At 40.6% G+C, this 23946-nt stretch overlaps 1 protein-coding gene across 3 annotated transcripts in view; it reads right to left on the bottom strand.

Moving 5' to 3' along the window:
* Nucleotides 1–23946, bottom strand: part of ITGAV (integrin subunit alpha V) — a 65899-nt gene that overhangs the window by 29865 nt on the left and 12088 nt on the right. The window contains exons 1-6 of one of the 3 annotated variants that reach the window (XM_030019022.2): nucleotides 22865–23083; nucleotides 17121–17248; nucleotides 4834–4925; nucleotides 4215–4329; nucleotides 2864–2925; nucleotides 1221–1266 (exon numbers count right to left, since the gene is read on the bottom strand). In XM_030019022.2, coding sequence (XP_029874882.1) covers nucleotides 1221–1266; nucleotides 2864–2925; nucleotides 4215–4329; nucleotides 4834–4925; nucleotides 17121–17248; nucleotides 22865–22899 — 478 coding nt within the window. In that variant the 5' untranslated portion in view covers nucleotides 22900–23083. Of the gene's footprint in view, nucleotides 1–1220; nucleotides 1267–2863; nucleotides 2926–4214; nucleotides 4330–4833; nucleotides 4926–17120; nucleotides 17249–21843; nucleotides 22318–22864; nucleotides 23084–23946 lie in introns of those variants that run through there. The other 2 variants (XM_030019021.2, XM_041124529.1) reach the window with 2 other exon arrangements.

The raw sequence follows: 23946 nt of genomic DNA, 5'->3' as shown, positions 1-23946 counted from the left end.
AAGCATATGCTTATGATATTGCAGAAATGAGTCATCGCTCCTTATCTAAATACCGTAACATGAGAGCTTAATATGGCAGGCAAAAAACTAAGATGAGCATAGTGTATTACCGTGTTCTCTGTTTTCACTTCACTAGCCACTAGGTGGTGACTTCATTACATTCTTTTGAGTATAAATTAAATCTTTAATCACAAAAAAAAATTTTTCAGAAGAGCACATAATTCACCTATGTATGAAGCATAGGGAAAACTACTCCTCCAGCATCTCAGAATGTGGAATAAAACTCTGGGGTGAAAAATCTAGTTTTTAGAAGTATACTATTGTCTTCTATACAGAGGTAAGATTTTTTTTTTTTTTTTGGTAGTAGTAGAGAAGAATAAGGTTGTTTCAGCAGATGAGACGTCACTTTTGCCAAAAAGCAACAAAATGAATACAGAAACATAATCTATAGTATACTGTATCTGCAATTTAGTTGCAATCACTCCATTTTGTTCAGAATTTAAAACACAGGACTGGAAACGAGCCTCCTGTGCTGCTTCATCTACACGTAGGCTGGCATGATACTGAAAATCTTTCATAAACTTCAGTATTTACATTCAAAAACAGGCAGCAGAGTTTGGCAGCTATGTCCTGATTGTAGCAGCACCATCTTTTGAACAGAAAGCTATAGCTACATGCTGAATGATCCTGCAAACAAATACTGATTGAATCCCACATCAGCAAAATACATACATAATGTTCTGTGTAAACAGCGCAGTTAAGAGGTAAAATCTGCACAACAGCACAAAACAGATCAACATAAACAAATGCAATAATGATAGTTCTCTTTGCAGGGTACATTTCTCATTGAAAAATGCATGCTTCATATGTGTGTCAGAAATTACAAAGCATGTAGGTTTTGAAACAAGCAAAATTTCCTAGAAGAAACTTAGCCTGCTGGTGGAAACAAATTCCACATTCCTGGGAAAATGCCTTTAAAACAATCAGAGTTATTTAAAAGACAAAAGACACATCTATACAATTATTACTTCAGGTTTAATCTGTGGTTGCCTTGATTATTCAGGAAATACTTTGAAGGAGGAGGAAGAATTACTTCTGTTAGTTTTCTCACTGATGAAGACTTTGACCGTAATTGGAGGAGTGTGGATAGAAATGACCAAGAGGATACAGAGAAAAATCAAAGAGGTCAACTTCTCTGTGCCTTAAAAGATATATCTCACCTTGCCAGTAAAAACTTCCAGGTCCTCCAAGCAGCACTCTGTCTCCCTTGGTGCGGGACGGGATGGGACAGGGATGGGGAGAAAGAAAAAGAAAAAACACATTAAGCCTATCTAAAAACAAGAGAACATGTCCTATGTTTATGGGAAGTAATCCCATGCATGTCAGTGAAGCTACTGTGGTATACCCCAATACATTTTATTTTTTGAAGGAATGATTAATTAAAAGTGCATCCCGTAAAATGCTAAGATAACAAACAATATGCCTTCAGTGACTTGCTTCTCTATTTCACCCATTTAAAATTCTAGGCAGAATTGTGCTTTTATTGTAAGAGACCCTTCTACCCACATACATCTAAGACAACAGAAATACAATTAGGAGAAAACTTAAGACTGCTATAAGGCAATCATAACATGTTTTTAGGTCAGTACACAAAACTAGTTTCATCTTCTGCCCCTGCCACTTTCTGTAACTTATCTTTAGGAAAGTTTAATTCAGAAAAGCTGTGATGTAATTCCCCCACTCTGTATTCCTTGGTACAACTGCAATCCACAAACCATTTTATGAAACTTTAACCACATTAGCTATCCCAGTGCTGGGAATTTGCTTTCTAAGTAGTGAACTGGGCCATAGGCTTTGCTGCATAATTAAGCCACTTATTCAGGTTTTTATCTTAAAAACTCCCATATTCACCATTCAGAAAAATCTAGGTCAGCGGTTTGAAGATACCTTATACCCAGGCTTGCCTACTCTGCTAGGGTTTTGGATTAGAGCCCAAGGTTGGTTTTAACAGGGGCCAGAGTCTGCACAGTAAGCTTCAGGTGTGCATGCAAAGTAACTCAAACACTTACAGTCCTATACTGCACTTTGCAGTTTCCTCTGGAGGAAAAACAAAGAGTTTCCTCAGGCAAAGAGTGAAGGGCTATGACCCAACCATTAAGATGTGAAGAACCCCAAAAATTGCCACATCACAAAAAGGACTTGCATGGTCTTAACGTGTCCGGACTATGCTAAACAATTTAAATGTACAATATAAAAAAACTACAGTTAGTTTGCATATTTGTGCACAGTTTTATTGTGCTTAGATTTAAAAAGTAATTGTGAATTTAAATTAAAAAAAAGAACTATAAAAGGCAGGGAGAACATAAAGGTAGAAGAAACACAAGACAGACCGCAAAAAAAGTCTGATGAGAACAACAAAACGTAATTGACAAGAACATTGTTTACCAGTTCCCTTTAGCAGTTATTCTTCCTCAAGAAGTAACACTAGCTATGCACTCATGCCTTCACAATAATTATCTCAAAAAACCTGACTACTACAGTTTATTTCACTTGAGGATCAGCTGCAGCAGAGGTTTATGGCATGAGGCTGGGAAAGCAGATTATTTGTTCAGGACATGATTCCTACAAGGGGTGAAAGCATCCCACTGTGAAGATGTAGGGAGAAACAGGTTTATAATACCAGAGTGGTTTGAAGTTATTTTTGGTTTTTTACAAGGATGTGTTTGGTTGGGTTTTTTCCCCCCAAGGAATGGTAGTTTACATTTAGTTTCATAATAGCTGTGCTTGTATGTGGTCTGTATCAGGGTTGTTGTCAACTTGCAACTGTCTGCTGACTCGTAGGAATTGAAAAAGATTCACATACCTTTGTAAAGTCAATACTAAATCCACCTTGACAAAATCCCTGTCCATCTGCATCAATAGTGGCTACAAAAAAGAATGGATAGAAAAGAGAAAAATAAATAAATATTATCAGTACCAGATCAGATGATTCTGTGGATACTTTCCAATGCATCTTCCTAAGTAACCATGCACTCCTGAACTTGAACTTTGAAATTTTTTTTCTCCTCAATCAGTATTTTCTCTTCATTAACAACTCACAACCAAATGCTGTAACAACTTTAGGGCTGGCCTAATATACATATAACATCAACATATGCTCTGGCCTAACACAGTCAAAGTAAACAGCAACTCCATAGTCCTTTGTATTTAATCTTAATTTAAGTTTTGGGGAAAAACACTTGCAATTTTTCTTCAGGAAATAAAGTATCCGGAAACTAGGGAGTAAGTTTTTGTTTTGGTACGGAATAAAAATCTGGAAGGCACATAACCGGAAATTGTTTCAAGTATTGGCTTAAAACACAAAAAAAGCAGCATACCTGGCTGAAAAAATCTCTACGTACTGAGACTCACCCCAGCAAGAATTGTTATGGCTGAGTTAATCTTATGATCATACAGCTCCACAGTAGAAAAGTTGAGACCCCCTTATCTGGAAGTATGACTACTTAACTAGCATGCTTTAGTTTAATACATGCTTATTTAACTTCTTTTTATGTTGGGACACACTGGATTTCATTCCTGCTGTTCACCAATGATTTTCAGCAAATAAAAAAAAAATCCTAGCCTGAATGTTCAACTTTTAGGCTTCTGTATTTTAGAAAAGGTTATTAAGCCTCTGAATAATCTACCAACTCAACTACACAATATGGATCCAAAGCTTTTGGAATATAAGACTCAATATGTTCAGCAATGAATTAAAACAGTGCATCACTATGTACGTACACGTACATGGAAATCAGAACCTACTTGTACAAAACCTTGTCTTCTAAAATGAGCTTTCTCTTTAAATTACTTGAATAACAATAATTAGGCTTCAGAAAATCCTAGAGTTGGTCTTTGAAAAAGCACTTGCTACATAACTTTGCTCGAGTGATTACTACAGAAGTAGTCCTTTCAAAAACTGAAGTCCTCAATTCCAGTGATACTTGGATCTAAGATTTTCCTCTGGCCTACAGTAGAGAAAGCAAGGTCTGCATCCTGAACATCAACCAGAAGAGAATTCAGATGTCTGGATCTAGCTTCGGTTTTTTTCGAATTGCTATGAGCCTATACATGGAAGGGGGAAATATCTGTAAAACATCCCGCTTCTAATACACACAAAAATATAACACAAGGGAAAGTCCAAACAGAAAAGCAACGACATGTTCTCCACTTACTTGACCTGCAGGGTGCATATTCCACAGATTTAGATCCAGCAAGGAGGTAACAAGTTCCTACAGGCTCCCTCTCTTGTTTTGTTTCAGTCCTCCAGTGGTACAACGGGGCACAGGCCTAAGGAAGAAAACATGGCAGTGAGAAAAACTCCTCTTCAGAATGCTGGGGGGTATAGAATAATAATATGGAATGCCAATTTTCTACAGAATAGTAACCGAAAAAAATTTTGGCGGATATACCACATGTGATGAGAGAAGAGTTATACTATCAGTACTGGGCTGGAAGTATCACCAGTTTCTATTTTTAGAAATAGCTGGTTTATCACAAGAATTTCAGAAATAATAATTTCTTGAAGCAACAGTTGTCAAGAGCTCATCAAGAATTTATAACACATTCTAACTTCAGGAAAACTATTTCTAGTCCTTTCCTCAAAACCAGACAAAAATGCTACAACCTTTGTTTGTAAAGAGTTAAAAAAGGCTAGCCGATAAATTCTGAGAAAACACAAGCCACACTGATTACTGGGTTTGTGTTTAAATTCTGAGTTACGCAGATCTTTTCACTTTTTTTTTCACTACGGTATCCCAGTACTGAGGTATTTGAAGGGCATCAAAAACCTACCAGAATTTTATCATTTTTGGATCTCACAGAGGCTCCAAACCACTGATGAGACTTAAATTCTAGTGGATCATCAGGAGCAAAATCTCTGTTGCCTACAAAGAAAATGAAAAAGAAGCATAATTTCACATGAAACCATACAGTAAGAATTAAAAAAAAAAAACAAACCAAAAAAACCTAAGTCATTGGTTTTGATGCATACAGAGAAAAACAGAAAACAATAACATTGGAGGATATCGCCCTTTCATGGAAACAGGATTTAAAAAGGATTTTTTGTTATTATTCATTATTACATATGGGGCCTGACACAGCTATATTTACATACCAAGCATTTGTACAATACTGATTCCTTGTAAAAGCACAAAGTTTATAGCATCTTTGACAGCAACACAGTGAATAGTTCATACTTGAGATATTTGACTTCCAAGTCAGATTACAGCACTGCTCAAGAATCAGTGCCAAAGCCAAGTTAGGACTAATGCTTCTAGAAGAAATATTGCCCTGATTAAATTATGTGAGTTTTGCCTTTGGCTAGAATTGGGACAGAAATTCTTCCACTACTCTATCAAGTGTTAACATCTCTATTCTGAATGTCACTGCAGTGTACAAAGCATGGCAATTAGCACGCTTACAAGCTTACAAGTAAAGGGAAAGGGTATTCAGTAACAAAAATGTTAGAGAGTTTTCCATGCAGAAGAGTAAATTAAATTAACGATAATCTGCACTGTTGTCTGTGTTAACTGTTTGGTGATGAAGGTTGGTGGAAGCAACTCAACGAGTGGTATTTCTGCAAGCGTGAAAGTTAGAATTCTTTAAATCATTTAACGTTTCTTACGTACTTTCACTGGAACAACAATGGAAACTTTGCCAGCCTAATGAGAAAATGGATGTAACGCTCTGGAAAATGTATCTTTTTAAAAGTCACCTAGATCGGTGGTTTATAGTGCCTAAAGCTGAAGGAGTCATTGAGGTCAACAGCCATACATCACTTCCACAGGCTGCTGGGGGGAATCCCCAAACCCAACCCCGCTATGAATCAGAGACCTGTGACCACTTGAATCAAAACTTCCTTGCTTGTCTCACACCTTGTAAAGAATGTTCTGTCTCAAGAGACTGTTACTTCCATTAGGAAAATCCCATGAAAAGGGAGAACAAATGTGATTCTAATCTGCAGAGTCAGCCAAAACACGCAAGTATCTGGACTATGTTTGCTCTTAGATTAGAACTATGTAGAAATCAATGCCAAGCACATAGCACCAGAGAACTAGTGTGGGTTTTTCTAATTTCATCAACGGCAATTAAAAAAACCCACTTCCTTCTGTCACCCCCTCCTCCACTCTCTTATTGAACAGGTACTAAATACATGGAGGGCCTGATGATTAGCACATCTGGGCAGATTTATGTACACTTCAACATTCATACTATCACCCTTGCACAGACAGAAATGTAGTTTGGAGATCTGCATGTCACCTCTTCATGGTACAGAAAACCAAACCCAGATCAAGATGTTTTCCAAATAGGGAATTCTCCTTAGCACACTTCTAAAAATCCCTGTTTTATCACCATCTTTTCCCTTCCTTGCCTTTAATTCATGTAAGTCCACCCAAGGACAGTTTTGCTCAAAGGATGCAGTTACATGACTGAGTTAGTTTCAGATGAAGCTGCCACCAAAAGGGGTAGCAGTTCCCATCGGCTCCTGTCCACATGTTCCTGCTGCCAGCCTCTGTCTTGGTACTATTACCTTCTGGTCACATAGTCAGTCACAACATGAACCACCTAAAAACAAACCTTACTCAAAAAATATCCAACAGGAGCAGGGACCAGCCCAACTGACTGCACAGGGAGGAAAGTAGTGATAACCTGCTGGGGAGAAGACAGAAACATATGACTGGGAACTATTATCTTTTTTGGCAGCATCAGGGACCTAAAATTGGTTTATTCTGCTTGTAGCCACACCCAAGGTTACGCAGCCTAGAAAGACAGATTTGGCTTCTACCCGCTATTTGTCCAGCTACTCTCAAATACAAAGAAACCTCTCTGCTTTACTTGCCAAACAAAGCTTTAAACAATAAGAAACTTGAGAATAGTTATGGCATGGCATTTTACACCTTTCTCTACTCTTGGATACTTACACAAAGCCATATATGTATGACTAAAATGAAAGATAGTACAGCAGTTCTATAGCGTAAAGCAGAATCCTATTGTGCTGGGTACTACAAAAGTGTCTAGGATGAAAAAACTTCCCATTTAAGTTTAAAACAATAGGCAGCAAGTAGAAGGAATGGTCATGTTGCAATAGCAGGCAGGCAGCAATTCAGCATTATCACCAATCTGATTTTATCACAGGCGTTAAAGAAATCAGTTCCTTCAAGTTTCAGCTGAACGCATCAGCTGAGACAGCATAAAGAAATTAAAAAAAAAAAAAAAAAAAAAAAGAGGCAGTACTGGTTACTGGTGCCATCTACCCATAGTCTATGTTGATTGGACAGAAGAAGAGGGGAACCAAGTAGTTTAACCAGCACATGCTGCCAAAACAGCTCCTCTCTGCCTTTTCCCTGGGCATTCTTGAGGTGCAGGCACTGCACCCCTCAAGGAAGAATCAGTGTCCAGGACAGCAGCTACAAAAACTTCCCTCTCCCTTGATCTTTAGGGGACAAAATTATTTCTTCTACAGTACTGAAAAAAACCCGATTCAGCTCTCAATTGAGGGTAGTATTAGAAACCACTCTTCAGTTTTATTTTAATAGGTAAACATCTAGGCTTTGAGATATAGTCAGACGCTAGCATATAAAAAAACCCTAAAATCTCCAAATCAGAAAGCAAATGAACACAATCCCAAGTTTACTATGTTCCAAATGTAGTTTATTATGTTCCAAGTGTCATAACTTCAGAAGCCAGCATAATAATTTCTGAAGGCCTAAGTAACAAATTAGGAATTCTAATGCTTAAAAAAAAACCTCACCACATAGTAAAATGTGCTCCATTAGGCAATTCGGTTAAATAAATTTTATTTATAGCATGCTACTATTGCAAAAATATTTTACAAACATCTTGGTCAAATTGTCTAATGTCAGTGCAGATGCACATTACATAAAACAACATCTGCTACAACGTGAAGATGCCTTACATTGAGTTTATCCTGTATTCAAAGCTTCTTTAGGTTCTCTAAAACTAAGTGGGGGGTCTTGGGGAGAAGGGATTGCTGTTCAGCTCGAGACCGGCTTTAGCACAAGGAAGTGCGTTAAGACACAAAAACTATATCAAGTAGAAAGTACGTGCATTGGAAAAACGGCCTTTTCAGATAAAAAAATTGCAAACGCCCAATACGGGCCAAATCTGATGTTAACTCTCCATTAAAGAATAACAGTAACCTTTATTTACTCACACTCATTCAAAATTCTGCCCAGGAAAACGCTGTGTAAATAGATTACGAGCCTTTCCCTCAGGTCCAGAAGAAAAACTAGTTTTATGAGGAACTCTGGAAAACACCCTGTCATCAAAAATCCCCTTGCTTCAAATGAGAAACCATTTGGGTTCCTGACTGGGGAAAACAAACATAAAGAACACTTAAATGTGAGCACCCACTGAAGCAAATCAGAGTTAAATAAGGTGTTTTAGCTATACCATAAAGTAGATTCGTCATGGGAAGATATAGGACTGACTTCAGCATTTCTGTGTTTTAGTATAAAGAGCCTGACGTTATTATTATTTTATCATGGTATAACTTTTCAGTGGTAGTTATTTAAAAAAAAAAAAAAAAAAGCCTTCCCCCACACCCTTTAAAAACAGTACCTACATTAAATGAAGCAAACTGTAATACAGGTAGGATTTAAACATACAGGGATTTATAAATCCAGACTGACGTTTTGATGTATTATAGTCAGCCATACTACTATAATGGTTCTTACAGCCACTGCTGGTTTTCTTGTATTTCTAAATTCTTGTAGACTGTCTCAAGAATACCTTAGAAATGTCTTTAAACTAATGATGTACATTTAAAAAAGGCATTCAAACAAATGTATCTAGGCAATACAAACTATATTCTGACTAGACTTACTCAACAAAATATTCAGCGTTTTTACACAATGCTATTTGTCAGACTAAAATGCAGCCGCTACAGGGACTTTGACTCGATGGGTCATTAATTCCAGGATTATGTCATTTTACCATAGAGTATTATTTTGTATCTGTAAAGGCAGCTTATGAGGTGGTTTTTCCTTTGCTCCCTTGCATTGTAGTAGACATCAGATGATGATTTTACATAACTCTTTAATTAGGGAAAAAGGGCTGACATGGAGAGTCAACAGTGCTTTGTCTCACAAAGTACTTTCCAAGTGAGGGGATGGGGTTGTCAAGGCAGGGACAGAATTGCTTTAAAAATCGATTACATAGGTGCGTTGTTGCTGCTGTACCAATGGAACGTTGTCACTTTACTGTGTTACATAGGATTTAAATTTATAAATAGAAATTAACGAGGAGAGATGCTAAGTAGAAATCGCAGAAAATGGAGAAAACAAAATAGTCTAAGCCATCTTCCAAGTATAATAAAAAGATCAAAAGTTCTTTCAGGGCTGGATTTCTTTTGGCTATCAGCTTGGGATAGTTGGGGCCTTCTTTTTCCAATGTAAATGTTGTCAGTTACAGAAACAATGGTGTTACTACAAAATGATTGCAGTTGAGTAAGTGGATCGAGTTGTAACTTGCAGCCCGCCTGTTTGCATGGTAATGAGAAAACTGAACTAAAACATTTGCCTCTGATCTTGAGTGCCAGACTTAACTGAGATAATCATGAGTCAAGAGGCAGTGCACTGATGAAGCCTCGTTCAGTGTTGTCATACTATGAATACTTAAGAAGTTGTAAAATTTCAAGTCACCCAATTCATAGAATTTCCATTAAAATAAACCTCTTTGTAACTATGCCAATTCAACACAAATTATGTTGCCCCTTCAGATAAAGGGAAAACTTTATGCAGCTAGCCGAAAGGAAAACAAACTTATATATTTTATAAGAGCGCTGTTTTTATAATATGAGAACTTTATGTAGTATAAAGCTAGCCATCTTCCACCCGAAACCGCAGCAATTTCAACCTCAGTTAATGAGGCAAGAGTGAGTACAAGCTTATCTTTACTTGAAACTCCCCATGCTGTGAGGCAGATGATGGTTTAGGAACCTTGGTTTAGCCACAGTGTTTTGTTAATGACTCAGGGAGACGGGAATACAGAGGTTCCCCCTATTCCCCTTCCCTCTTCTGAGGTATGAATCCTGCTTCTTTACCCAGGCAGTGCTGGAACAAAAGCATCTTTTCCCTTTGCCTAACATAAGAAAGACACTTTTTTTTTCCCCCAACTAGTCATACAGTTGAGATCCAGCTACACACACGCAGAGAGCCAACAGTATTCGTGCCGGAGTCTACCTAATCACAAAAGCATGAGCATTTTTCCACTGTCAGCTATAACAACACGCAGAGGAGGCCTTACACGTTCTGCCGCCCTCCTTTGTATTCCGAGCAGTGCGCAGAGCCCAACGCAGACTTCAGTTACACCAGCACACACGATAAGGGTAACAACCAAACTTCAATGGGACTGAGGTAATGACAGATTTCGCAAGACAAAAATCAATCCATTTTACTACAAAAAAATGAATGGTCTTCACACAATTTATTGCTTTATTGTTGATTAAATTGATAGCCTTTGAGATTGAAATCCCCATACAGATTGCACCCTAATACCAATAAAACCATCAGCTAAAAATAAAACAGTACTTTGTTAAAGCACGCTATTTGCACAAAATACCAACCTATCCCACGCTTCCTTAGCCGTCTCCTTATTCTGTAAGTGGAAAGGATGGAGTTATGAACAATTGACTTATTTGCACCAATGATCAAAATCTCCAAAAGGCAAACATAAACTCATGACACCCACTCCAGTCATAACGTCCCAACATCAGCAGATCTTACGCTGGGCAATGCTACAGCACAAAGCTGCACAAGGCAGTAAAAATACCCACTTCAAACTAAATAGGTCACAGATAGATACAGCCATGCCAAACCGGTGGTTTAGGCTTCCAAACAAAGACTCCTATTGTCTAGAATCACCCACTTGGGGATAGAAAAAAACCAAATGTGGCAACATAAGGAGGAATCGGGAGAGCTTTTTTATAAGTATTTTCCTCTTCAAAAGCTTCTTTCTCCTCTTTTAGGACAGACCAAGATAACCAGTCTTAAAAGAATTTCATCCAAAAATATTTAAGAACAAACCATTTCTCTAAAATTACTCTGATGGTCAAAACACATGGGAAGGGGGAGAAAAGGAGGGACAGTACAACTGTCAAAGTGACAAAACTTTTTGCAGCCAGAGGCTACACTGACTTCTTTTTCCAAAGCAATAAAAACACACCACACAGAGCTGAAAACATCTGAGATGCTCTTAGGTTTTAGTATTCAACAGCTTCTGTAAGTTTCCCCAATCTTGAATTCTGAGATCTGATATAGAGAACGAAAGCCGTAGGGAAAGCTTTTACCAAAAGAAGGAATGACAACTTACCAGAAGAGCAAAACAATACATTGTCTGAGCAAGCAGATCCTTCTGTGCTAAAAATGAAATCTGCTCAAGAAATCTGCAATTCATTAGCATAGAAGTTCAAAGTTGTTTTATGAGCATATTTTCCTTTGTAACAGTTCATAGAGCTGTCTGCATTTCATCAGATTATTCTAAATGCAGAAGCTCTTGAAACACTCTCAGTACTGCACTTTTTGATGCTGACAAAGAGCTGCACTTTCAAGCATGCTGTACTGGAGCAAGTACGTTTCTCAATTAAAGTTTTCTTTTAAAAAACGGCAGGTTTTTGCAAGAGAAACTTCATCATCACAAAACTGTTTTGTTACATTTTTATGAAAAGCCATGGGAGCATGAAGAAATGCTATTTGTACCAAACCGTTTCCCACTATTCTTGACTGATGAAGAGCTAGGACCACAAAGATGAAAAGTAAAATAATATGAATAATTATGAAGATTGTTTCCTTTTGGAAAACAAGCACATAGGAAACTCACTTGGTTTACATGAATTTGCTACATATTGCTCACATGTGTACAGTCTGATTAACTCCAACTGGTTACAGGGATCCCTGAATAATTTTTTGTTTTTCAGAATGGAAATTCAGAGTGATCCTGCTCTCTAAAATTCCATGGCCAAATAATGGAGGTATTTATCTAGATGTCAGACAATTAGCTAAGTGCATCCACCCTGCTATTCCATGTATGCCAAACTATAAAATACACAAAGACATAAAGATCACTTGCTGATTTTCCTAAAAAGCATGTTTGACCACCCCTCTGCTCACAGGTTTTGTTGTCTGTCTCAAAAGTGAGCTTTTGATCCTCCTCCTGCACAGAAAAACATGTTTAATTTTATATACAAAAAATGGACAACTATACAAAATAAATATAACTCTCAGAAAAAACTTAAACTTTTCAAGAATCTTCTCCCTGAGCAAGACTATGGAAATACTTTCAGTAATATTTGGTACTATCTATGCAAGCTTTGCTATGCTAGTCTGTGAAGGCTGTAGAAGGAGAAAAGGAGAGGAAGAATAGATGTGTCTTTGAAACAAATGGGTTTGGACCTTTGTCTCAAAACTGATCAGAAACAGAAAATGGACTGCTATATTACATGCATTCCTTTCACAGTGTACCTACAAGAAATATGTTTTTCCTGGAAAAAGCTGCTAAGCAGCTGGCAGATGAAGCCAACTGTTAAGCGTTCTAAGAGAGGAACCACCTCTAGTACTAGGGCTCAGCAAGCTGTAAGAGCAGGTTTTCCACCATTTGCTTTCCCAGATTCTTTCTTCTTTGTAAGATTCAGAATATTCCCCTATTGTTATGGATTAGAGGGAAAAAAAAACCCAACTAAATTTTCAGTCACAAAATTATCTGGTGTGGAGAATGGATAAGAATGAAGACAAATATTTACCCACCTTGACCTATAACTTGTGGGTTTTGGTAATTTGAACATGAAATGTAAAATGTCTTGCAAAGGAAAGGATTTACTAACATTGTTTATGCTTATGACAATTTTGAAGAACACATTATCTTGAGAACGTAAACTTCCCCCTGGTACTTGTCCTGAAAAACTACAGCCTCCTACACTTTCTGAAACTCTGAAAGTTAACTGAGGGGAAAAAATCCCAAGTATTTTTCGTAACAATTCAATCGAAATTGTGGTAATGCTGTGGCAACTGTAGTAAGAAGTCAAGATATACAAGAATACAAATACCAGAAACTTCAGTTTTGTGACAGTGGCACATTTAGCTACTGAATTAACAAGGTAAACAGGAATAACGCAAAAAAAGTTCATCACTTACATAGCACTTTTTAATCAGATCTATTTCTATCTAGATTTGCAGGATAACCTGTTAAAGTAAGAGATACAAGCACTGCTTCGTATTTCAGTTTTGCAACAGAATCAATGAAAGCATGCATGTGAGGAAGCTTGCTCTGGTGGTTGGTTCCTTTTTAACTTTAACCTTTATGTGCTTCTAAGAGCACGAGCCAGCCAGAAATGCATGCCTAATGATACTTGAAAGCCTTTAAAAAAAAAAAAAAAAAAAAACAAAAACACAAACCCTAACTTTCTGGCCATGTATGCACAAGCACATGCAGCACAGCTATACACACCCCTGAATTTGAGGGCATTTTCTACCACACATGTTTATTATGCAATTTTCACATAGTCATAACCATGTTAAATCAAAGCCAACTGATGTCAATGCTAAAATGCTCAGAAGCCCCACAGCGAAGCATCTTTACATTTGGGAAGTGTTAATGTGCGATATAAACATTTTCCCTTCCAAAGCCACCATGTATACCAGAACGTCAAAAGCAATTATTATAATATGCACAGAAACACACGCACACAGACATATATACAGAATATTCTCTACTGGATTTTGACATGAGTGTAACCATTGTGCTGGGAGATCTAGGACAAGGGGAGATCCCTCTTCTCCTTTGCAAATATATTGCTGTTTTAAATGAGAAAATACGCTGTGTAAGAACAGTGAAAGAACATTTCTTTTCAGCCAGCAGTTTAAAAATTGTAACATGCGCTTTAATAAGGGGGTTTTTTATGTTACAGGATGGTGGGGAGGGCAGGAAAGGGAGGGAAATACATATATTTTCAGCATGAGAGCTATACGAGTTCCGTGAATGGACTGCTATTGCCCAGCTCCCCACCTGAAAGAGCCAAGTTGTCACGCACAGGAAGGAATAAACAAAAGCACTAAATTTGGTACTACCAGGAACTATCAGCTTAACAACTTATCGCTTTCCTCCAGAGTAGCTGGGGTGAAGGTAAATGCAAGTAACAAGCAATACTGGTATAAGGTACGGGCTTGAATGACTCCTCCTGCAAAGATTAACATAAAGCAGCTAGTACCTTCTCTCTTGGGCTACCTAATAGCTGTGGCATTTGTCTCATGGAAATGACCACACTTCTGTGCTAATATGACATTAAAGCCAAAAGCAAGTGTTAGAAAATAAAACCCAACTCTGTGCAGTCACTGCTGTGCAGCTGAGCTCAGTGTGGCCTTTGTATGGATGGGGAAGAAAAAAAGGACCCAAAAAACTTGAGGAAAACTTAACTAAAAACCAAGGCATGTTTAAGAAGAAAAAATAATAATAATAGAGAGAGAAGAAAAACCTTGCTTGGTGGATCTCTGTAAAACGCTACTCCCAAATTCATTAGTGATACAACCACGAGACAAGCGGACAAGCACAACCTCACACCGTCAGAACAAGACTCCCTCTTTCCTCCATTCCCTTGCTACATCCACAGCACAGAAACACGGCCTCCTCCTTGCTCTCAGACGCTGCGTGCAAGACACAGTGGCTTGGCCTGGTCCAGGATCTGCTAGCTACGCTACCCGGCACAAGGAAGCAGGAGGAGGAACAGGAGCATGACTTCTTTGCAATCCCACGTAGGCAGTTTGGCACCAACAGGTAAACAGAAAAAAGCCGCAAGTAGAAATGTTCTCATTATTTTCACAGGTCAGATTTCTCACTAGCTGTAAACAGTTAGAAAAGAACTCTGAAGAAACCCATCTAATTAATTACGCAGAACCTGTGCTGCTTTTTCCATTAAAAAAAACAGCTAAACAATCTTGGGGGCAGGAATAAAAGTCTGCCTTGAATTGCAGGGCTAAGCAATACCCCTGGAGTTACAAATCATATTTATGCAAATGTTGAAGTAGCGATGGATGAATCTGAATTCTTGCAGAGGCTGAGTCATCTACAAAATCACCTTCGCATTAGCACCACAAGTCAGTGGTCAAATCTTCTGCTTCCTATTTCCTGCAAAGGGAATCACAAGTCTTCCCTAACTCCTGCTATCTTATGAGGTAGGGGCAGGCAGAAGTGGGGGGGTTACACTGTGTTGGCAGTAAGACATTGTCATCGTAACATAGGGAATCAACCATTGTATTATGCACAAAGAAAAAGACATTTTATTTTGTCTCAGTGCATTTATTATTTTATTATGCTGAAATACAATGCCCCTTTTCACCCAGAGAATAATGGACAAAAGCATTATTTCCCAATTCATTGCCACAAAGCTAGGATGAGTTAAAATGTGCCTGAAAAAAATCCTGCTATTTCTACTGTTAAATTTCAAGCGATTAACACGCCCATTACTTAACGGCCAATTATAAGCAAAACACTATTTGTTTGCCCAGTAGCACATACCTTAAGCACAGACACACAGCATAGCAGCACGGCCTCTGTATCTATTTATGCTGCCTGGCATACAGAAAAGCCTATTGCAAATGTTCACAGTATAAACAGATAAATGCACTGCAATTCCCATTGGAAGATGCATCTAGAACCTACCCAGGTGGCTCAGCTTTCCCTACCGGAAGTTTTTTGGCTATTATATTACTGGTGATTATTAATTAGGGACATCTAGATTCTTTCTTTTAAAAAAACCCAAACAAACAAAAACCACATTTGTATTCTAGTAAACAATAAGCCCAAAGTAAAAAAAACAAACAACAAAAAAAAAAACCAAAACCACCACACCACAATTTTTGCTGTCTTACACTGACGCAGACATAATGTCACACTTTGCAGCTTACTAGAGATCTTAAATAATCAGGCAGAAACATTCCTGTAGAGTGAAGTAATAATGTGAAGACTGATAATGACTTGGGTTTTGCGTGTACCATTATGTACGTCATTCTTTATTTCACAAGAGAACCGGTAACATAGTAGTTTTTAGAAAAACATACGGAGATTTCAGAAATGTGAACACCACAACATTTTGTGGTATACCTTGACAACGGAATTGGAAGAAGAGCTTCTCCAGTGTATCGTACGTGATTTACGAAGGCTGCATAAACCTAACAGCCTTTAGACTGCTGAGTCAAAATACCAGCAGAGGCAAGAATGAATTATAACCAAACAGACCTTAAAAGCACAGGTGTTTCCTCTGCCCTACCACATGGGTCTTGCTAATCCACTCCCATGCCATGGAAAGGTTTTTCCACTGGTCTGAAACATGCTGTGGAAAACAGGATTCAACACTGAATGGCTCAAGCAGAAAAGCACATGCAGCGCGTTCTCATATGACCTGCCACAGCTTGTGGAAATCACTATGTGTATCAGAGCATGAAGAGTGAGTGAAATGTTTAATGTCAGCATTGTCGCTGATCAACCTTAGTATACTTCAGAAATGGGTAAGTAATGCCTCTGACCTGAGGCACCCTAAGTGCTGCTATCATAAATGTCACAAATACTGTGAAGCTACATCCAAGAGGAAAAATAAAAAAAGAAATTTCTTCCGCAGTTTGAAGTTTATACTCCCAGTTTTAGATTAAACTTCTGAGTATTCCTGCCTATACCGCCTTTGCTGGTATTAAAAAGTATCTTTCCTCACATGCCATGTTCTTAACAGGCAATAAACCCTTTGAGGTTTGTTGGGAATTAGGTTGCTAAATGTTTCTGGATTGCTGGGAAGTACAGAAGAGAAATATAAATAGGTTAAAAAAAAAGAAGAATAATGTATGCTCACTCAGGCTTTCAGCACATACCAAGGACAACAGAATTCTAAAAGAGAGGGGAAAAAAACCAAAAAACCACACACCACAGCAAACCAAGCCTTGACTAGTTGCCAGTCCAAAACCAGCTGCATTCACATCGACCATCGAGAAACCCCAAGTGAATCTGAATCCCTTCTGCTTCCTCACGCTAGGATTAGAGCAGGGACACCCCATCACCCCTTACCATGAAGTACATGTTACCTGTGGAGTCAAAAATAATCGGCTGGCAGTTTCTGTTTGAATTCCAGTTACATTTGAGCACCTGGCCTCCTTCTACGATGTTGTGCTGGGTAGTGTTTGCCTTTGGAGCTCCCACCAGAAGAAATATCCTGCAGTAAAAAGAAGAAATACAACAAAGGTTTCGCCACCTAAGGCACAGACGTTGTTACTTTATGACGTCCAAAGGGTTAATAAAGCAAAACCCTTGCCCATTCAAATCTAAATCTGACTAGAACTACTTTGAGTTTCAGAGACATTTGTATTAGGTTTTAGTCCTGAGTCCCTCTTTTCTGCAAGCAAAAGCAGGCAAAAAAACACATTTACCAAAAAGAAGAGACAAAAGAAGATAAGAGAAAATAATTATGTCCTACTTAAAAAGATATTTAAAATGAGATAAATACCTTTTATAGTCTTTTTTTTCCTTTCAAAAATACGTATGTATGCAGCAGAACAGGAAATCATGTACTTCTGTAATTTAGGAAAGTCATCGGCTGTCATAATTTCTGGTTAATTTTGTACATCAGAGTAATTCAAGGAAGTCAGTCAAAAATGGAAACAATACATAAACAAAACAGTATGTTTCTGAGCTCAGAAGGCACCAAGCGGTGAGTCAGCCTAGTATTAGCAAATGTTCTTTTAAAAAGAATGTCGAAGTACCCAAGTGAGTGTCAACCATAGGTCTGTACATTAATGAAACTTTACTGAAATTCATTACACAGTAATCATTTTCTTACTAATATCTGTTGTGCTTTTACAAATCTCTGCTCATATGAACACGTTAAGTGCACTCTGAGTACAAACTGCTACAAGATTACACCTGTGCAGCTGGTAAAATTCAGAAGTTGCAAAGTAAGAAACAGACCGAATAAAAAGCCAGACCAAACAAGGTTCTTAGCAACTTCCAATAAGGTTATTAACATCTTCCAGGAACTCTGACACCTCTGAGACACACTTGACTCATCAGCACTTTCCCGAGGAAGTCCATTTGAAGTATAGACAAAGACATATAGACGACTAAATGCTTCCTTTCATCAGAATCTGCTCTGTTGTTTCCATTTAGACTGTTGAAGAGAGAATATAGCTTGCAAGAGCAAGTCTTATCATCCCGTATCAGGCATTATGGTTATTTAGTTTTGAAATCGGGTTAGCTGAAGAAGCTGCAAGACTGGTTGGAAAGAATGTCTACAGGTAGGCAGACCCAGACTTACCAAACTTGCTCTGGTTTTCACAGCCATCTTCCAGACTTCACTTTAGTACAGAGCTAAGTTTGTATTTCTTAACATGTAAATACCAGGTATAAACACGTAACACCTCATCAATGCTCAATTCATATGAAGACCAACATAAGCTACTAGTGTTCAACTCATGTGACTTTCCAGAACTTCAAAAATTTCCTGGTGTGGACCCTGATAGAAAATCCAGGCTAGTTGGCAATCTATTTGTTTTCCTTAGTTGCCATTCATAGACTCTCTAGATTCTGAGAACAAGAATTTGGAACGCTTTAATCAACTTAAAACGTTCTCTCTGGGCGTAACAGAAATGCTTAAAAATAAACACCATAATGTCAAGTAAAGAAACACATTAATTATTATAATCACAATCTATTAAACAAGTGGTAGCTTGCCTCCCACTTCACTCTTGCATCACTAACTTTTGAGAAGCCCCCCCAAATTAAATACTTGTTTAAAAAAAAAAATCATTCCCATTCTTTCATGTATTTAAAATCTTTCTGAAGATAATCTTTGTGATGAAATTTATTTACAAGATTACCAATAAAGGAATCATATGGGACTCCACAAAGGTTTAGTCACCTCTTCTCCCAAAGCAAAAAAATGCATTTTTATCATCATAGACCAAATGAGCAGATTTTGTCATAGATCTGATAATAACATACAAAATACCTAAATAAAAAAAAGTCTCTAGTCCACATACTTTGAGAAAGGGGGAGTACAGGGAAAATTGTTATTTCCATGGGAATACACCATCTATGCTTTGATAATGCCCATCTTCTACATGATGCAAGCATCTGCCCCAACACGATGCTGTGGACAAGTCTGGGAGCGTATTGACATCCTCAGAAATTCAACTTCGGTAGCTGTACTTACAGGAATAATCACGTGCCGGTGCTTTGCCATGGGCCGATAAAGAGAAATTGGTATTTCCATGTACTTGTCTCCTGGAAGACTGACTATCAAATGCAAGTCTTTTAAAACCATGGCACGCATGAGAAACCTTTTTTCAGTTTTTATGAAGTTATGTTCAGTCACTTATTATAGTTATGCCCTGTCAGGCGCCACATAGCACCCTGATACAAGACTACCACTTTGACTCCTGGAATAGGTCTTTCATACTGGACTTCTAAATATGCTTTATTTTGGTATCCAGCAGGTGAAAATAGACTATGAAACAGCAGCTTGAGCATTCAAGAATAAATAACACTCCTTTGTTGTCAGGCTAGTCAATCCAAATAGCTTTAGCTCAACTAAATTTACTTAATCTCTACTACTCACGTAAAGAGCAGGTGATAAATAAAAATTCACCAGAGCAACAACAAAGGTGTAGGAACCAAGTGACACACGTGACTCTCGATAGAAACCATGTAACAAGGCTCATTTTACTAAATGCCTTTTGCTAATCATGCTGCAAAACAGTTCACTCAGTTTTTTACTTAAGATTTAACTGCAGACATCGCTGCTGTTCACCACCACCTTTCTCTCCCCTCCAACAGCTTGAGGGCACCTGCAGGCATTAAAGTCTATGGGGTGTGTGCATTGATCCTTCTTGAAGGACGGGGAAGACATGGGCCTGTGCCTGGAGGAAACGGCATACAAGTATCTCTGGCTATTTCAGGAGGCAAAATATCAGCCTCCATAGGCATAAATTCAAAATTTAACACTACTAGTACCTGTTCCTGTGAAAGTTGCATAGGCACTTAGTTTCAACTATGAGCTTATATGTAAGATGAAGTGCAGTACTAGGGTTTGGCTTCACAGATACAGACTAACTTCTAGTCACACCAAAAAATTGAGAACATTCCCTTAAAAACAGGAAGGAATCTTCCATGCTGTCTGAAAACCACTAGTGTTCAAAGTTAAAAAAAAAAAGCCAACACTGTTTTCTTTTACAGCCACGTGCATTTTGGTCAATAGTTATTCTAAAAATAACGGAAAGGTTCCAAACAGTGATTTCAATGAGAGCTGGGTCACGTTATTCCTTATCAGAAAGCAAGGAAGAAAGTTTACTACATGTATTTACTAGCCTCCTGATAACTTTGCATCCACACATGCCGACTTAAAAATAAAGGGAGGAACACAAATAGAACCTTTTTTCTTTTAGTACTGAGACTTACAAGATTAAGATAGCACAGAAAGATGTTGCAACATGCACAAGTTAAGACAGGATGACTTCTAATATTTGTAGGCAATAAAGAAATGCAAACGAGGCTAGCTTATGTACTGCAAAAAGAGTTGCTCAATAGCTGTAGAATTTGTTTATAAAGTTCTATGAGAAAGAGAGAAAGAGAAAATCCCCTCAGCGTGACAAAGGCCAGCGGCTCTTCCAACCTTACAGCCCTTTCTTAAGGTGGGAAAGGAAGGCAAAAAAAGTGGCAAAAACCAGGTCTTAATGTAGCCCACACTTGAGAAACACAGACTAATTCATTACGGCAACACCACGACTTTGAAGTTAGGGACACGACTATCCGAAAGTCTGAAATGCAGCAGCTACTGCACATTGCTTAATTTTCGTTTAACATGAAATGAGAACATACTCAGGAAGCAGTCGTGGAGGGCATTTACACGGAACTTTTTCCTCCCTAGACTCCCCAGCAGCTTTGTGACCCGCACAGACCAGCGCAAGTCAAACGCAGCACTTCTGCAGAGAGCAGCCAAAAAAGAGAACAGCAGAACTTACGAGACAAAAACCTCCGAGGCGAGACGGAACGAAGCAAACCACCACACCTCCGCCTTGCTGCACCGTATTTATTACCACCATTATTTGCATAAACCGCGGACCGACAAGGCTATTCAGAAAACCCAGCGGTGCAAAGTTTATCCCGCGTTAAGAGACCCTTACCCACCGCACAGAACCAAGTTTTGCTTCCCGCTGAAAGGGTCCCAGCGGCCGGAGCCGTCCCCGGAGGGGACCGCGGTACCCGTGCCCGCGCACGCCGGGGAGCGGGGGGGTCCCGCTGCAGACACCCGCCCTCGGTGCGAGCCCAGCTGCGGGCCGGGCACCGCGGCCGCCAGCCCGGCCGGGGGCAGGCGCGGCTCGGCTCGGCTCGACCGCAGCGCTCCCGGACCGGAGCACAGGGCTCCCGCCGATTAACCGCTTCCCTTCCGAGAGCCGCCCTGCCGTCGGCTCTCCCCGCCAGCCCGCGCCGAGAGCCAGCGGTAGCGGCTCGGCTGCTGACGCGGGGGAGCTTCTCCCGGTCCCCGCACCGCCCTCCTCATCCTCGCCCTCACCCTCCTCATCCTCGCCCTCGCCCTCACCCTCCTCCGGGCCGGCCGGGCTCTCGCACCTCGCCGGGACAACGCCGCCCTCGGCCACGGCCCCGCCGCCCACGCACCACAAGCGGAGCGGAGCCAGGCAAGGGGCCGCCAGCGCGGGCCCCCCGCCCCGGGGAGCGGCAGCCGCGGCAGACGCCGGCCGGCCGCCCGGGGACGGGACCGGGGACGGGACGGGAGCGGCCCCGCGGGGCACTTACGAGGATGGGTCGGGAGCGAAGAAGTCCACGGCGAAGCCGAAGTAGCTGCCCTCCGGGCCCGAGTAGACGGCCGGGTGCTCCACGTCCAGGTTGAAGGCGCTGCCCGGCGCCAGCTCGCCGCCCAGCAGCACCAGCAGCCACGGCCACGGCCACAGCCGCGCCATCGCCCGGCGCCGCGCTGCCTCCGCGGGGCGCCCGCAGCCGCGCGGCTCTGCCTGGGAGGCGGCCGGCCCCGCGCTGCCCGGCGGCGGCGAAGGCGGGGGGGGGCGGAGGGGCCGCGCGTTTCCCGCGGCCGGCGGCGGGGCGGGCAGCGGAATCACTTCCTCCCGCCCTGCGCCCAGTTCCCTTTTCTCCTCGGGACAGGGGCGGCAGGAAGGAGAAGCGGCATCATGTGGTGCCGGAGGCGGGCCCTGCTCCGCACCGGGCCGCCGCCGCCGCGCCGCTCCCTTCCGCCGGGAGCCGGCGGACCCGGCCTCGCTGGGGGAGCGGCCCTCCCCGCGGCGGGGGGGCTGGAGCTTCAGGGCGATTAAATTTCAGCTGCGGGGTAGGGCGGGGGATGCGGGGGGAGGACTTGCCCTGCGGTCTGCCTTGGGTGAAGGCATCTGGGTCTTGAAGCAGTTGCGAAGGCTGGGAGAGGTCAAGTGCCATGGAGAAGCGCTAGAAATAAGAAGAGGGGGCACATCCATGCTTGGTCTTACGGAGTCCGTCCTGGTAAGACGTGCCCCGTAAAGCCTTCCTCACCGAGTCTTGGGGACGATCTGTTTCAGGAAAGCTGCTCATACAAGCAGGGAGGGAAGTAAGTGCCTGTGTGGGCCCATCCACGGAGGACAAACCCAACGATTTTCCAAGTGATACGATATTAAATGAAGTAATTTGAAATCCCGGGGGCCCGGCGGAGCCCTGCAGCACCTCCACCAGCGAGAGGCACGCCGAGCAGCAGGTGCGGGGCTGCGAAGAGCTGGGTCTGTAAAAACCTCCCTGATGGAGATCTCGCCCCCCGTTTTACCACGGCATTACCCATCTGGGGAAGGAGTGTCCGGCGTCCGGCTTGGACATCTTCGGTCACAGTTCGCGGCCCTTGGATCGTCTGTCACTCGTGAGATTTTAGCACTGTCATGGTGGTAGCTCAGGCAGTTGTAGGCTCAAATCCCTCATAGCCTTGCCCGCATCAGCCTACAGCAGAGTTTAACATCTGCTCAGTATAGCAGCATTTCAGGAAAAAGCAAACATGCTGGAGCACCTATAAAGTGGAATTACTTCATATTAATTCAGAATATTAATTCATAAAACCCAATACTGTTTGCATGTAATCAGTTTCATGCTGTTGCCACCAAAAGTCTAAACTTCTGGCTTTGGTTTTCTCATGTGAGCATGACAGAAAGTCAAGGAACAAATAATGATGTTTCAAACCCTAAGTACAAGTTAAAAATATCCCATACGTACTTACCAAGGGAGAGATTCAGAGGTAAGAGAATCCTGACAGAAAATCATTTATAAAATAAGCATATGAAAACCCACAAAGCTATACAAGAAAAAGCCTCAGAAAACACACCCGGTTGTAGAGAGATTATGCTGAGGCCTCTTGAACATAAGTGATGAATTCTAACACAATAGCTGCAACAAAAAATTTAAAAATCCTGCCTTAAAGGGCTTGTTTTATTTCAAGAACAGAAATTACATCAGTTAGAGTGTCTTTCTAAAATACTGCTATAACTCCCCTCCCAAACTTTTGAACTGGTGAAATTTTGGACTTAGATTCTACAAGAGATCATTTTAGTTAGAAATCTGTTAAATTGACAGTAAGTGGACTTTTACAGGCTCAGTTCTAAAAAACATCAGGTGCCTCAGGTAGAGCCAACAAGATTCAGAGTGAGCAAAATTAGAAGCCGCTTATTGAGAATGTTTTCAATGGAGAGCAGTCATCATGGCAGAAAATAATTAAAATGATCGGAAATGCTGGCAGGCAGCTTAATACAGTCAGAAGCATAATGTTTGCAAGCGAACTTCTAGTTAACCTACTGAAGAGAGACATGATTTAATAATCATTAAGTATTCCTGAAGTTTTGATGCAGTTGGCTTAATTCAGTGTACATAAAGTAGTAT

The sequence above is a fragment of the Aquila chrysaetos genome, chromosome 6 (genome assembly GCF_900496995.4).
Source record: "Aquila chrysaetos chrysaetos chromosome 6, bAquChr1.4, whole genome shotgun sequence".
Taxonomy (NCBI): Eukaryota; Metazoa; Chordata; class Aves; order Accipitriformes; family Accipitridae; genus Aquila; species Aquila chrysaetos.
The sequence above is the reverse complement of the archived record's forward strand: the minus strand, read 5'-3'. Positions and strand labels throughout refer to the sequence as shown.